Raw genomic sequence first — 12,975 nt, forward strand, 5'->3', positions numbered from 1 at the left:
TTGTCTTCGAGGTTGACGCCTCTGAGGTTGGTGTGGGGGCGGTTCTCTCTCAGTATTCTGGAAATCCTGAGAGGCTTCATCCTTGTGCCTTTTTCTCCCGGAAGCTCTCACCAGCCGAATGCAATTATGACATCGGCAATAGAGAGCTTCTGGGAGTTAGATTGGCCTTTCAAGAGTGGAGACATTAGCTAGAGGGTGCAGAACATCCCATTACAGTTTACACCGACCACAATAACCTCGTATACATCGAAGGTGCTAAGAGGTTAAATTCTCATCAAGCTCGCTGGGCATTATTTTTCACTCGCTTTAATTTCCAGTTAACTTACAATACGGGACCCAAAAATGTCAAAGCAGATGCTCTCTCCCGTTGTTTCCCAGAAACTCTTCTCTTCTTCTGCCTTTACAGGCAGAGAGCCCTCCTAACAAACCTGACGGTTGGCTGTTTGTTCCTTTAAATTTCAGGCTCAAAGTCATATAACAGTTACATGATTCTAAGTCGGCCGGGCATCTGGGGATAAAAAAAGACCATGTATTTTTGTTAACGCCATGTCTGGCGGCCTTTTTGATATCAAAGCCTACATTCAGGCATGTAGTATTTGTGCTCGGTGTAAATCGGATCGGTCCGCCCCCTCTGGTACTTTGCTTCCACTGCCTATTCTTTTGGCCCCATGGACCCACATGTCTATGGACTTCATAACAGATCTGCCTAGGTCTTCCGATTGTACGGTAATTTAGGTAGTGGTGGACTGTTTTAGTAAGATGGCCCATTTTATACCACTCCCTGTATTGCCATCGGCTGGAGAGCTAGTAGATCTGTTTGTGAAGCATGTCATCCAATTACACGGGGCACCGGAGGATATTGTTTCAGATAGAGGAGTCCAGTTTATCTCCCAATTCTGGCATTCTATCTGCTCCCGATTGGGGATTGGGCTGTCATCTTCATCTGGCCTCACCCAGATACCAACGGGCAGACGGAGAGAATGGAAAGGACTCTGCAACAATATTTCCAGGGTTTCGTGTCAGACTGCCAGGAGGAATTGGCAGCTCATCTCCCCTTTGCAGAGGTGGCTTATAATAACTCTGAACATGCCTCTACCAAGATGTCTCCATTCAGGTGTGTGGGGGGCAAGGACCCAAAACTCTCCTCTCTGGCAGGGGCCTCCACTGACTCACCGGTGGTTTACCAATGGTTCCAGGATAGACAACCCATTTAGTTGTAGGCCCGGCAGAAACTTTGTAGTGCAGTGGCGCAACAGAAAAGATTTGCTGATCATCATTGCACTGCGGAGCAAGAGTTTAAGGTAGGAGATCCAGTGTGGGTCTCCACCCGGAACATTCCCTTGCGCCTACCGTCTGCCAAGTTGGGGCCTAGATTCATTGGTCCATACCCGGTGACACAGATTATCAACCGGGTTACTTACAAGGTTGCTCTTCCTCCATCGATTCAAGGAGTGAACACCTTCCATGTTTCACTGCTCAAATTGGCAGCAGAGTCAGCTCCCTTCATCCAAACTCCATCTCTGGTGGAGGTTCAAGGGTAGCCTAAATTTGAGGTCAATAAGATTTTGGACTCCCGTTTTTGTCCAGAGGTCCCTCCAGTAGTTAGTGGACTGGAAGAGTTATGGTCCAGAGCAGAGATGTTGGCTACCTGCCCACCATGTTCATGCGGATGAATTAGTGGCAGCTTTCCACCATGAGAATCCGGGAAAGCCCATTTGGATTCTTCTGAGGCGCCTCCTCGAGGGGGGTAATGTAAGACACTCTTCTGTTTCGCGATCCACTGGGGCCCCAGTGGACAGGTCGTGCATGTGCCTGGGGAGTCTTCAGTTCCGACTCCTTTGCGGGCTGACGCGGTAGTGCATCTGTATGGTAGCCGGAGGAGAAGACTGCCAGGGTCTCAGAGGCAGATTGACCGGACTGCTGGCGACACACAGCGGCCGGTCCTGTCTCCGGTATTACCTGTTCCGGTGTCCGTGCCGAAGCAATCGTGTATTCACGCTGGGCCGCTCGAGTGTCCGCATGCACACTCGAGGAGGTTCGCAAAAGGATACGCGGCCGAACGTACGCGCATCTTATTGGCTACGCTGACGGGGAAAATGCCTATACGTAAATTCTAGTAGATTAGGGCAGGAACGGTTAAGTGACTAAGGACCAGTCTAGGCCGCACAAGTGTCAGGGATTAGGATCATTATATGACCTATGAGGAATAAACACATGGCACTTTGTGACTGGCTATCAGGTACTTAAAAGGTGATCTCCTTGGCTGGTCAGTGCCTACTGTTGTTTTGACAACCTGGGTGTATGTTGCAGTTCATATTCTCCCAGAATTACCTGTGCATGACCTCTGCCTTCCTCGATTTATCTCTAGAGAATGCCTCTGGATATCTCATCTTTGCTGAACAGTATGTCTCGTGTATGACCTTGAATCGGACCCTGGAAATCCTGACGTCTCATCCCTAGGACTAATACTGCACATAAGAACTTTGGCCTGGTCACTGTCTGTCCCCTTGGTGTTTCCCTGCACAGGTTATTATTCGGGTTGGTTACCTGTATATGCTTACTGGTTTGGACTGTACTGCCGTTTATTTAATAAATCCACTATTGTTTAACCTATGTCTGGTTGCTTGGGGTTCTGCACCATTACATACATGCCACAAAAGGCTTTAGAATAGATAACTGCAAATATATATATTTTTTTCACTAAAACACGCCACAAAAGGCTTTCCAACAGATAACTGCACAGCTGAGCAGAAAAATATATTTTACTTTTGCCCCTTATACTCGCCAAAAAGGCAGTAATTTTAGCACTTCACCAAACAACAGCTAATAAGCCCCCTTTTCCCCACTAATACAATCCAAAAAATGCTTTAGAACATATAACTGCACAGCACAAGGGCAAACAAGACATAGAAATATTTACTTGTAATAAATCCTGTTAATAATGCCTGTACCAAACAGCACTTGCACCCTAATAAGAACGTTTTTCTGGAATTACAGAGCTGTATAATGGCAATTTGGATCCTCAGTCAATGCAGCAAGGTGTAATCAGATTATTCCTATTACCCAGGCTGTAACCTCCCCTACTGAGCCCTGTTCAACATAAATGTTGCGGAATGATTCATCCCTATCCTTTCTCTATGCAGTGTCCAACTACGTGATCGTGGGCACCACAAACTTGTTTTTATTGTGTTTTAATGTCATAGTATGCCTGTATGCTGTATTTCATCTCATGTCATATTCTCCCATACAGAGGCGTACATAGAAATCATTGGGCCCTATAGCAAGAATCTGAGTTGGGCCCCCTAACCCCACCCACTACCTTGGCCCATCCCACCTCCTGCCCTGGCCCCTCCCCTGCCACCCCCCCATTTGCCAATAAAGAAATGTATACATGACCTACTGAGGACTCCAGCATAACGCAAACCGGACCAATCCGTTATGCAGGCCCTAGACTTCAATTATGACAGAATGAATAATGGAATGCCTATAAAGCTGCCTATAAAGGCATTCAGTTATGCATTCCGTCATGGAATTGCATTATGGTCCGTGGTAACGGAATCCATAATGCAATTCACCTTTTACCACCAAACGAAGCATGAACGAATTTTAAAATATGAAATTTGCTCATCTCTAATTATGAACAGACTGGGGACGACTAATGCTGGCGGTTTTATTTGTGTTTTTGAGGTGACAGGTTCCCTTTAACAGCAAGCAGAGTTCATGGGGGGGCGAGGGGGGGGGGGCACAGTCCTATGTCCTCTATGAGCCTACAATACCGCCCACCCCCACAGGAACTCTGCTTGCTGCTGCCCTCAGAAAGTCCCATACATGAAGTTCTGGAACTGGAACGTTTTATACAGTCTCTATTAGCACTAGCGTAATTAGAAATTACTGGGCCCCACAGGAAATTTTTGAATTGCCCCCCTCCCAGCTCTCCGGCACCACTGACCAGCAGAGACACTTGACTTCCCTAATACAGTCCAATTATCGTCCAATAGTCATGGAAATATAGAAAGTATACTGTACTAACCAGAAGACCTTTATTCTTACCTTTACTGTCAAAATATCATACTACAGTATACATATATTTCCATGACTTGTCTTTTGGACGATAATTGGAATTTGGACTGTATTAGGGAAGAAGTCAAGTGTCTCTGCCGGTCAGAGGTGCCAAACAGCTGGGGGGGGGGCATTCAAAAATTTGCTGGGGGGCCCACTGCCCAGTCATTTCTAGTTACGCCAGTGCTAAGAGAGACTGTTATTAGTACAGACATTTTTTTCATTAATGATCCTGGTTGTAAAGATAGTGGCTGGGGCAGTCCTACTGTGTGGACAGGCTGGCAGTGGCACAGGTGAGATGACTGTGAGATGACGGTTTTGGGTGGCACTGGCGAGGCTGGCGGGGGGGCAGCACAACTCACTCTAAAGTTCTTCCATGCTGGGTGCGTGCCTGCTGCCTGCACTGGCTGGGCCAATCAGCAGCAGGATCTTTGCACACTGCTAATGCTGATTGGCCCAGTATGTGAAGCAGTGCATGCGCAGCAGACGCACGAGCCGAGGGAGCGCAGCTGGCTCCTAGGGAGCGCACAGTCAATGAGAAGTCAGACAGGGGGGGGGCGTGTATTATCGGCAGGCGCTGGGAGCTAATTATAAGTGGGCAGACCGCCTCTGAGCCTGCAGTGAGCGCAGTTGCAGGGGGTGGGGCCTTCCGAGCGCTCCGGGTCCCCCAGTGCCGCGGGCCCCATAACAGTGGCGTACCCTGCCTCTATTGGCGGTACGCCACTGCTCCCATGTAACTATGTGATTTTTGCATGTAAGATCCTTGTTACAGTGTATATATAGCTTAGCTCAGGCCCAGCTAGGCAGATTCAGACAAGTTTAGTCAGAGAACAGCCATGAAGTAGCTGCTAGCTGGAGGGAGGCCTCCTGCCTCTCTGCTCTCTCCCTGTTGGCTCCACAGCCTAGGTTTAAAGCCACAAGATTCCACCCAGTGGTGAGAAGTCCACTTCTATAGCATACTCTTCTGGGGTGACCAGTGTCCAGCTACTAAAGCAAGTATTCAAGGGGATTTTTATATTGTCTTAAGGCTTCCGAGGCACCTTTGCAAGCAGGTGTAGGACACAGCTTCTGGCATCCACACCTTCCAGTTTAAACCCTGAAGACAGATAGGCCCTCTGTCAGAAAACACTTGGAAAATAGAGGTTCAAGGACTCTGCAAACCACCTTCAAGTCAGGTTAGAATCAGGTGAGAGTTTTTTTTATTTCTTCAAAGCCTAGTCTGAAGCAGTAGCTTTTATATATATATATATATATATATATATATATATATATATATAACTAAGAGCCTATGACTAAGAGGACTTACATTTCCCTACCCCTGTATGCATGAGAATGTATTTTATACTGGGATGTACCAAAGACTGTATTATAAATTGGATGGAATTGTTACTAAGAGCAACGTTCAGTAAAAGTTATAATTTGGATTGCACCATCCTTATCTCAGTCTTCAGTTCCTCAATCAACACTACAGTAAACGGTTGTACCACCACAAAAACTACTGGCGTCATGACTACAAGTGACCTTGCCATAGGCACATTAATACAGACCATCAAGGGCACCTCAAACCACCATCTGGCCTGTGTCCCTTACACCAGAGTGTGCCCCAGAGAATTCTTGTGCCTTTCTCCTTATCACTTATGCGAGCCTGCCCAGGGACGACGTAACCGTGAGTAACCAGAACTGTATTTACCTTGGCTCACCTAATGCTCACACCATGGCCTCACATGTAATTCCCCTGTCGGTCTGGCATACTGCACCTAAACCTTGAATAATCTTTTTCTGCACTTGTAAATATAAATATATTTTTTTTGGCACAATTAAGTTTTTTCTAACACTGCCCCTAGCGCCTGGAGACGTCTCTCCCTGCACTAAGTATACTGTTAAATGGCAGAATCTAAGGTGGCTGCCACTATTTATAGGGCTGTGACATCACAGGGCTGGCTGCTGCTGCTCATTTTAGGGGAAAAAATGTGATTCGTTACCACGAAGCGCAAGGAAATTACGCTTCGGTGCGAATCGAATTTTCCTGAAATTCGGATCTAATTCCAATTTGTCAGCTTCAATTCCCTCACCTCTAGCTGCCTTCAACGATGAAATCTGCATCTTAGGGAACAAAGAAATGCATATTGTGATGAAGTAATTCATCAGAAATTCGGCCAAGCTAATCTCTAGATATAACCAATAATACCTTGCAGCCAGCCAATCAGTAGTTAGTCCTTCCCTGTGATGTCACAGCCCTATAAAAAGTCTAATCCCGCCTGGTCTTTGCCATTTTACTGTCAGCTGATCATAGGGAGATATGTGGCAAGTGCTAGGGATAGTGTTTTAGCAATCTTTTACTTGTAGAATATTGGATAGGGACAGTGTAGGGAGATCGCAGAGAGTTTTCAAACACTGTAGGAAGAGCATAGGGAGAATGCAGCGACATTGCAGGCTCTGGATAAATCACCCTGTGCATCTTGTTACACTGCTGTGCCATTCATTCTTAATCTGTTCTATTATACATAAACTGTGCATCAGACTTAGTCTCAACAGCCAGTCTAATACATAAGCACATGTACCTAGTTAATCTTCTGCACCATTAATAATTAATCTGTTCAGTTATACATAGAGCTACAGTGCATCAGACTTATTGTTAACAGGCGGTGTAATATACAGTATAGGTATGTTTATATAGTTCATCTGCTGGGCCATTTATACTTAACCTGTTCTGTTATACATAGAGGTACAGTGCATCAGACTCATTGTCAACAGGCAATGTAATATTTAGGCACGGATTTTTGTAGTCTATTGGCTGTTCCATTCATATTTAATCTGTTACATATCAGATTCAGTTACTGTACACTATGGCCAAAAGACAATTGCCTGTCATGGGGCCACTCTTTAAATTTTGGGCCTCTGCACGGTTTAAGTCCATGTCAATAAGTTAGAGCTGGCCCTAATATTCACCTACAAAGGCAGAAGGGTGATCCCGTACATCGCCTCATATGCAACGTTTCCACGCATTGGAACTCCCCCCTTTATATGTTGACCGATCTTGATGATGCAGAAGGAAAACTGTTCCACAGTATAACTTTGACGTTAGACAGTGGCAGCTCATGTGTGACACCTGCCATTTGCTCAGGCCCTTTGAAGAGGCCACTTTATTTGTCAGTCACCAGGACTATGGAATGAATAATATCATTCCACTCCATGTCCTGGAGAGAAAGTGGATACATTTGACTGGCGAGGGGACAGAAAACGTGGCGCCCACAACTCATGGCCACCTGAGCCCTGTGTAGGCTGAAATGGCACAGGAGGAGGATGAGTAGGAGGACATAGACACACAGGAATTCTACACAGAACTAGGTGATTTATCTGCCTAAGTGACAGGAGAGGAGTATGAGAAGCTGACCATGGCAGTATGCAGTGGAGATGGAGGTAGGGAGTCCCTCCAAGTCCCTTGCGCAAATGGCCAGATGCATGCTGAGTTACTTGGGTAGTGACTAGTGATGAGTGACAGGGGCTATATTCAAAATTTGCGCTATTTCACGAATATTTTGTAGAATATTCTTCATATATTCACAAATTTAGAGAATTCAAGATAATTTTATCGGCAATGTAAAAATGTAATGCGAATTTGTAACGAGAAATACAGGTGTCGGCCACTTTGGCTAGATTTTTCAAGCTGCGTGCAGTTTCAAGAGTTTCTCCTGAGACTGGAGAAAATGGCTGGCACGGCAGAACATTAGAATAGCTTTATATGCAGATAGAGTCAAGTGTTCCAATACATTCGTGATTGCGCTAATCGCCAGTGATTAGAAGAATTTTTCGCACTACGTGCAACTTCATATTGTAGCAGGTCTGACTACATATTACTGATTGGTGCGCTAAGTATTGTTGTGAACTTGACATTGCTTCCTTATCATTGGCCCACAAGCAAGAAGCAGAGAGGAATCGTGTTCAGATGAAAAAAAAAATGCCGAATATTCGATATAACAAATATATAGCACTATATTCTAAATATTAGCAAATTCTCAAAGTGGCGATATTGGCAATTAAAATTTGCTATTCGAATATTCGTGCTCAACACTATTAATGACAGCCACATTACCACCATTCGGCAGAGGGATGGATGACTACTGGAAAGGGGGGGGGGGGGCGTGCAGGAGCAGCACTAGCTCCATCAGCAGCAAATTAAGTCTTGAGTCTCTGATGAGAACTTTTCTTCACCCACCTAATGAAGAAATCACCCAGCAGCAGCAGGACATGGAGCAGAACCTGAACCAGCAGATGGTGGCATACTTGAACTGCACCGTCACCCCAGATCCTAGATTTCTAGTCAAACTTGAATTGTGGCAGCAATTGGCTGAGTTTGCCCCGGGTAAGCTTTCTTGCCCAGTCAGTAGTGTGGTGTTAGGCTAGGTCTACACAACGACATTTGTCGCGCGACAAAAAGTTGCGCGACAGATAGGGCGCAACAGTTGTAGCGCGACATTTTGTTGCACTAATGTCGCGCAACAATTTTTATAATGGCAGTCTATGGTGTCGCACTGCAACATGCGACATGTTGCGACTGCGACGCGACAGTCGCAGAAAAATCCATCTTGAATGGATTTTCTGCGACTGTCGCGTCGCAGTCGCAGCATGTCGCATGTTGCAGTGCGACACCATAGACTGCCATTATAAAAATTGTCGCGCGACATTGGTGCAACAAAATGTCGCGCGACAAATGTCGTCATGTAGACCTAGCCTTAGAGTGGGTGTTTAGTGCAGCAGGCAGCATAGTTACCCCAAAGAGAACCTGCTTTTCAACACAAAATGTTGAGAGACTAACCTTTATATAGATGAATCAGGCCTGGATCAACCAGGATTTCCAGACACAAATTCCTGATACAATAGTCTAGATCATTCTGACAGTAAAACTCTGACTATAGTGTGTTGCCACATCGGAACATTGTGACAAATTTTTACTTCTGCCCAAGTACTGCTGCCATTGTTCTGACGTTGTCACCTGCCTGATGCCACATACCTGCTGACCATATTGTCATCTGCCACCATCTTGTGCTGTTACTGCCACTTCTGTTGCACCCCCCACTCAGTTCCGGGGTCACTATTGTGACTCTTCATGCTGTTGCCACCCTCTCTACTCTGTTACTGGGCAACTAGTGTCCCTGTTTGGGCGTGTAAACATCACCATTTATTCTTCCGTTCTTCTGATCATTTCCATCACGTTATCTCTGTTTTAGACCCGCTCCTTTTTTTTACTTCTTAATACTGATCAAATACTGATGCAAAAAAAAATACTGACCGTGTGATAGAGGCCATTAAACTTCTTTTCCATCTGACTAAAGCCGATTTCAGGGGTAAATGTATAAATTTCACATGAAATTGAGCATGAAGCCTCTATCACATGGTCAGCATTTTGCATCTGGATTTGATCATGATTTAGAAGCCAAAAGATTGGGTCCAAAACAGGGAAGACATGCAAATATTTCCGTGACATTTTCTGTCTGTTTTGGACCCACTCCTGTTTTTGCCTTACTATTACTGATCAAATGCTGACCAAATACTTACGGTGTGAATCCGAATACTCAAACTACAGGATGCGTCTTTTTTGGCCTGTTCTGATGAATCAGAATAACAGAAAAATTTACAGTGATGTGAACACACCCTCCCTAGTGTCATGGGGCCACATCTTGAATTTTAGGACAGTGCACAGTTTAAGTCCATGCTGATAAATTAGAGCTGGTCCTAACATTGACCTGTAAGGTAGAGTTCATACTGTTATTTGGTTAGTTATTTCCATCACTTATTGTGAGGCAAATTCAGGAGTCAAGCTTACTCTTGGATTAGATATCATAAACAGATCTGCACCTGGTCTGCGGGTTTGACCTGCACTTGCTTTAGGCTGACTATTACCGACCAAATAAGTGAAATGGGAACTAAGCCTAATAGTGACCCACAGTTATTCTACATTTCAGGCCTCATGCAGACGACCGTAGTTATGGTCCGCATCCGAACCTCAGTTTTTGCGGCTCGGATGCCGACCCATTCACTTCAATGGGGCCGCAAAAGATGTGGACAGCACTCCGTGTGCTGTCCGCATTCATTGCTCCATTCTGAGGCCCCGCAAAAAAAAAAATACAGCATGTCCTATTCTTGTCCGTTTTGCGGACAAGAATAGGCATGTCTACAATAGGCCGCCCGTTCCATTCCGCAAATTGCGGAAGGCACACGGGCGGCTTCTTTTTTTGTGGATCTGAGGTTTGCGGACCACAAAAAAAGGCATAGTCGTGTGCATGAGGCCTAAGAGAAAGGATTCAAAAGCATATGTTTGCACTGCCATAACATGGATTAAAAGTGCCATTTTATTTCTCCACTACTTTATTGGCAATGCCTTCGTGTCCTTATTTTGTTTCACTTAACAGTCATTGTGACACCCGCCGGGCGAGTAGAATTTTTTTTTTGCTTTACTGGAGGATGATGTATGCTTTTTTTTTATTAGCTAGGGGTTAGCTAGGAATGTTGGTGGCCTGCACAATGAAGTGCATGGCCATATATGTGACCTGCCTGTCATTCAGACGCACAGGAACTGTTTCGATACTGGAAAGGACTAGCTATGCTGCACTGCACATTGATGTACACCAGGATACATTCGCCCTAAAGTTTAACTACAGGCTGGGATAGACCTGATTTAATGCGCTTTGTGACAAATTAATTTGGATCAAAGCAAATTTGGGGGAAAAATTTGGAGAAGTGGCTGTTTTTGAAAACATCTCTAACAATATTATATCTTCATGAAAAGGTGTTGATTAGGCCTCATGCACACGGCCGTTGTTTTGCTCCGCATCCGAGCCGCAATTTTGGTGGCTCGGATGCGGACAGCATCCGTTTCTCCGTTCCGTTGTCCACAAAAAAAAATGTAACCTGTCCTATTCTGGATCGCGTTTTGCGGACAGGAATAGGCAGTTATAATAATGGCTGTCCGTGCCTTTCTGCAAATTGCAGAATGCACAGGGACACCATCTGTGTACACAACGGCGCGTGCATGAGGCCTAATTTGCATATTTTCCACAATGTATTATGCAAACTAATTCTAATAATGTCATTTCTCTTTTTCTAGACAGAACAGCTGATTACACTTTGGATTTTGTTTATCGTCATCATGGTTGGAAATTCAATAGTCTTGTACCTAACATGGAAAGAGAGGGTACGAAAGAGAAAGTCTCGCATGACATTTTTTGTTACACAACTTGCAATTACAGGTAAAACATACAGGTTTACAATGTTCACATCATATTTGGATGATGTAGTTCAAAAAAGAAAAAAAGAATACCGAGATAAGAGCCGCACATCTAAAACAGTATCAAATTTATTTAAAGCAACAAGCACGACAAAAAATGGGTTAAAAACATTGTATACAATGAATCCGGGCCATGTGAACCAATCATGTGCACATGCCCCCCTAACTCACCACAGAAGCATGAACATACCCCCACATATACAAATATATGACTAATTAAAGTGCATGAGATCCATCAACAATAAAATAATGGAGAAGTACAATACTTATCATTTAGAATAGCATAGTGGGAGTATGCGTGGTGGTCAGGAAACAAGCCCAACGCGTATCGCCAGACTCTGCTGGCTTCCTCAGAGGTGCCACCCCTGAGGAAAACTCATGTTCATGCTTCTGTGGTGAGTTAGGGGGGCATGTGCACATGATTGGTTCACATGGCCCAGATTCATTGTATGCAATGTTTTTAACCCATTTTTTTGTCGTGCTTGTTGCTTTAAATACATTTGATACTGTTTTAGATGTGCAGCTCTTATCTCGGTAATCTTTTTTTCTTTTTTGAACTACATTGTCCATTATATACCGTGTGCTGGCACTCTTGTTTTAAATTTGATGTGCCCCCGTTTTTTTTAATTACATATTTGGATGATATAAAAGTTATTATCAATGTTTACCTACAATGAACATGTTATGATGAGCAGAAGAACGTGTTAAATATTATAAACTCCGGATATAACATAACCTTGGGAAATAAAATCTAAATTTCATATATTATTAAATGAATTCTTATACATGTACTGAAATTTGGTCTGCAAAGGCATATAAGTATTCCAAAAATTCAGGAGACGTTTTTCCTAATCTTATTAAAAGCCTCAAGCATAAAACTTTCCATACAGGCTTGTCAGCGAAAATGCAAATGACCAAATAAGTCACAATTACTGACCATTTACCAATCATAGACATATTTTAAAAAAAAAAGAAAAAAAAGTGTATGAAACACCTATATAAATGCTGACTGACACCATTGAATGTAAAAGGTACACATTGTAGAATTTCTTTAGGATTTTTTGTATAAATGAAACAACGTTATAGGTTAGAGAATCCCCTTTAAATTACTGCACTGGTCAAAACTATTTATATGTGTTTCCTACTTTTACACTATGCAGGCTTTTTTCTCCATTATTTCGTGTTACTACATAATTTCTACATTGTACCATCAAGTGGCTGCTACCTCTATGATTTCATTGCTCCAAGGCTAGTAATCGAGTCTATATTTTAATTACATCTCCCTACATAGATGTCAGTGGGCAAAGGCACCCAACTTAGGGCTCGTTCACACGACTATTAGTGTCCCGTTCCCGTATTGCGGACCCGCAATACACGGGCACCGTTCCGTTGTCATTATGCATCACGGATGCAGACCCATTCATTTGGGTCAGAAAATATGGGGATGCAGAACGGTGTGGAATGGAACACTACAGAAGCGCTACGGAGTGCTTTCTGGGGGTCCATTCCGTGCCTCCGGACCCATTAAAGTGAATGGGTCTGCGATCTTGATGCGCCTATCCACACGGAAGGTGTCTGTGCATTGCTGACCACTGTGCTGTCCGCATCCGTTGCTCCATTCCGTGGCCCCG

At 44.2% G+C, this 12,975-nt stretch overlaps 1 protein-coding gene across 1 annotated transcript in view; it reads left to right on the forward strand.

Annotated features, from left to right (window-relative positions):
* NPSR1 (neuropeptide S receptor 1) overlaps positions 1 to 12,975 on the forward strand; it is a 776,755-nt gene that overhangs the window by 54,334 nt on the left and 709,446 nt on the right. The window contains exon 2 of the mRNA XM_044294353.1: positions 11,165 to 11,306. Coding sequence (XP_044150288.1) covers positions 11,165 to 11,306 — 142 coding nt within the window. The remainder of the gene's footprint in view (positions 1 to 11,164; positions 11,307 to 12,975) is intronic.

This window comes from Bufo gargarizans, chromosome 5, assembly GCF_014858855.1.
Source record: "Bufo gargarizans isolate SCDJY-AF-19 chromosome 5, ASM1485885v1, whole genome shotgun sequence".
Classification (NCBI taxonomy): Eukaryota; Metazoa; Chordata; class Amphibia; order Anura; family Bufonidae; genus Bufo; species Bufo gargarizans.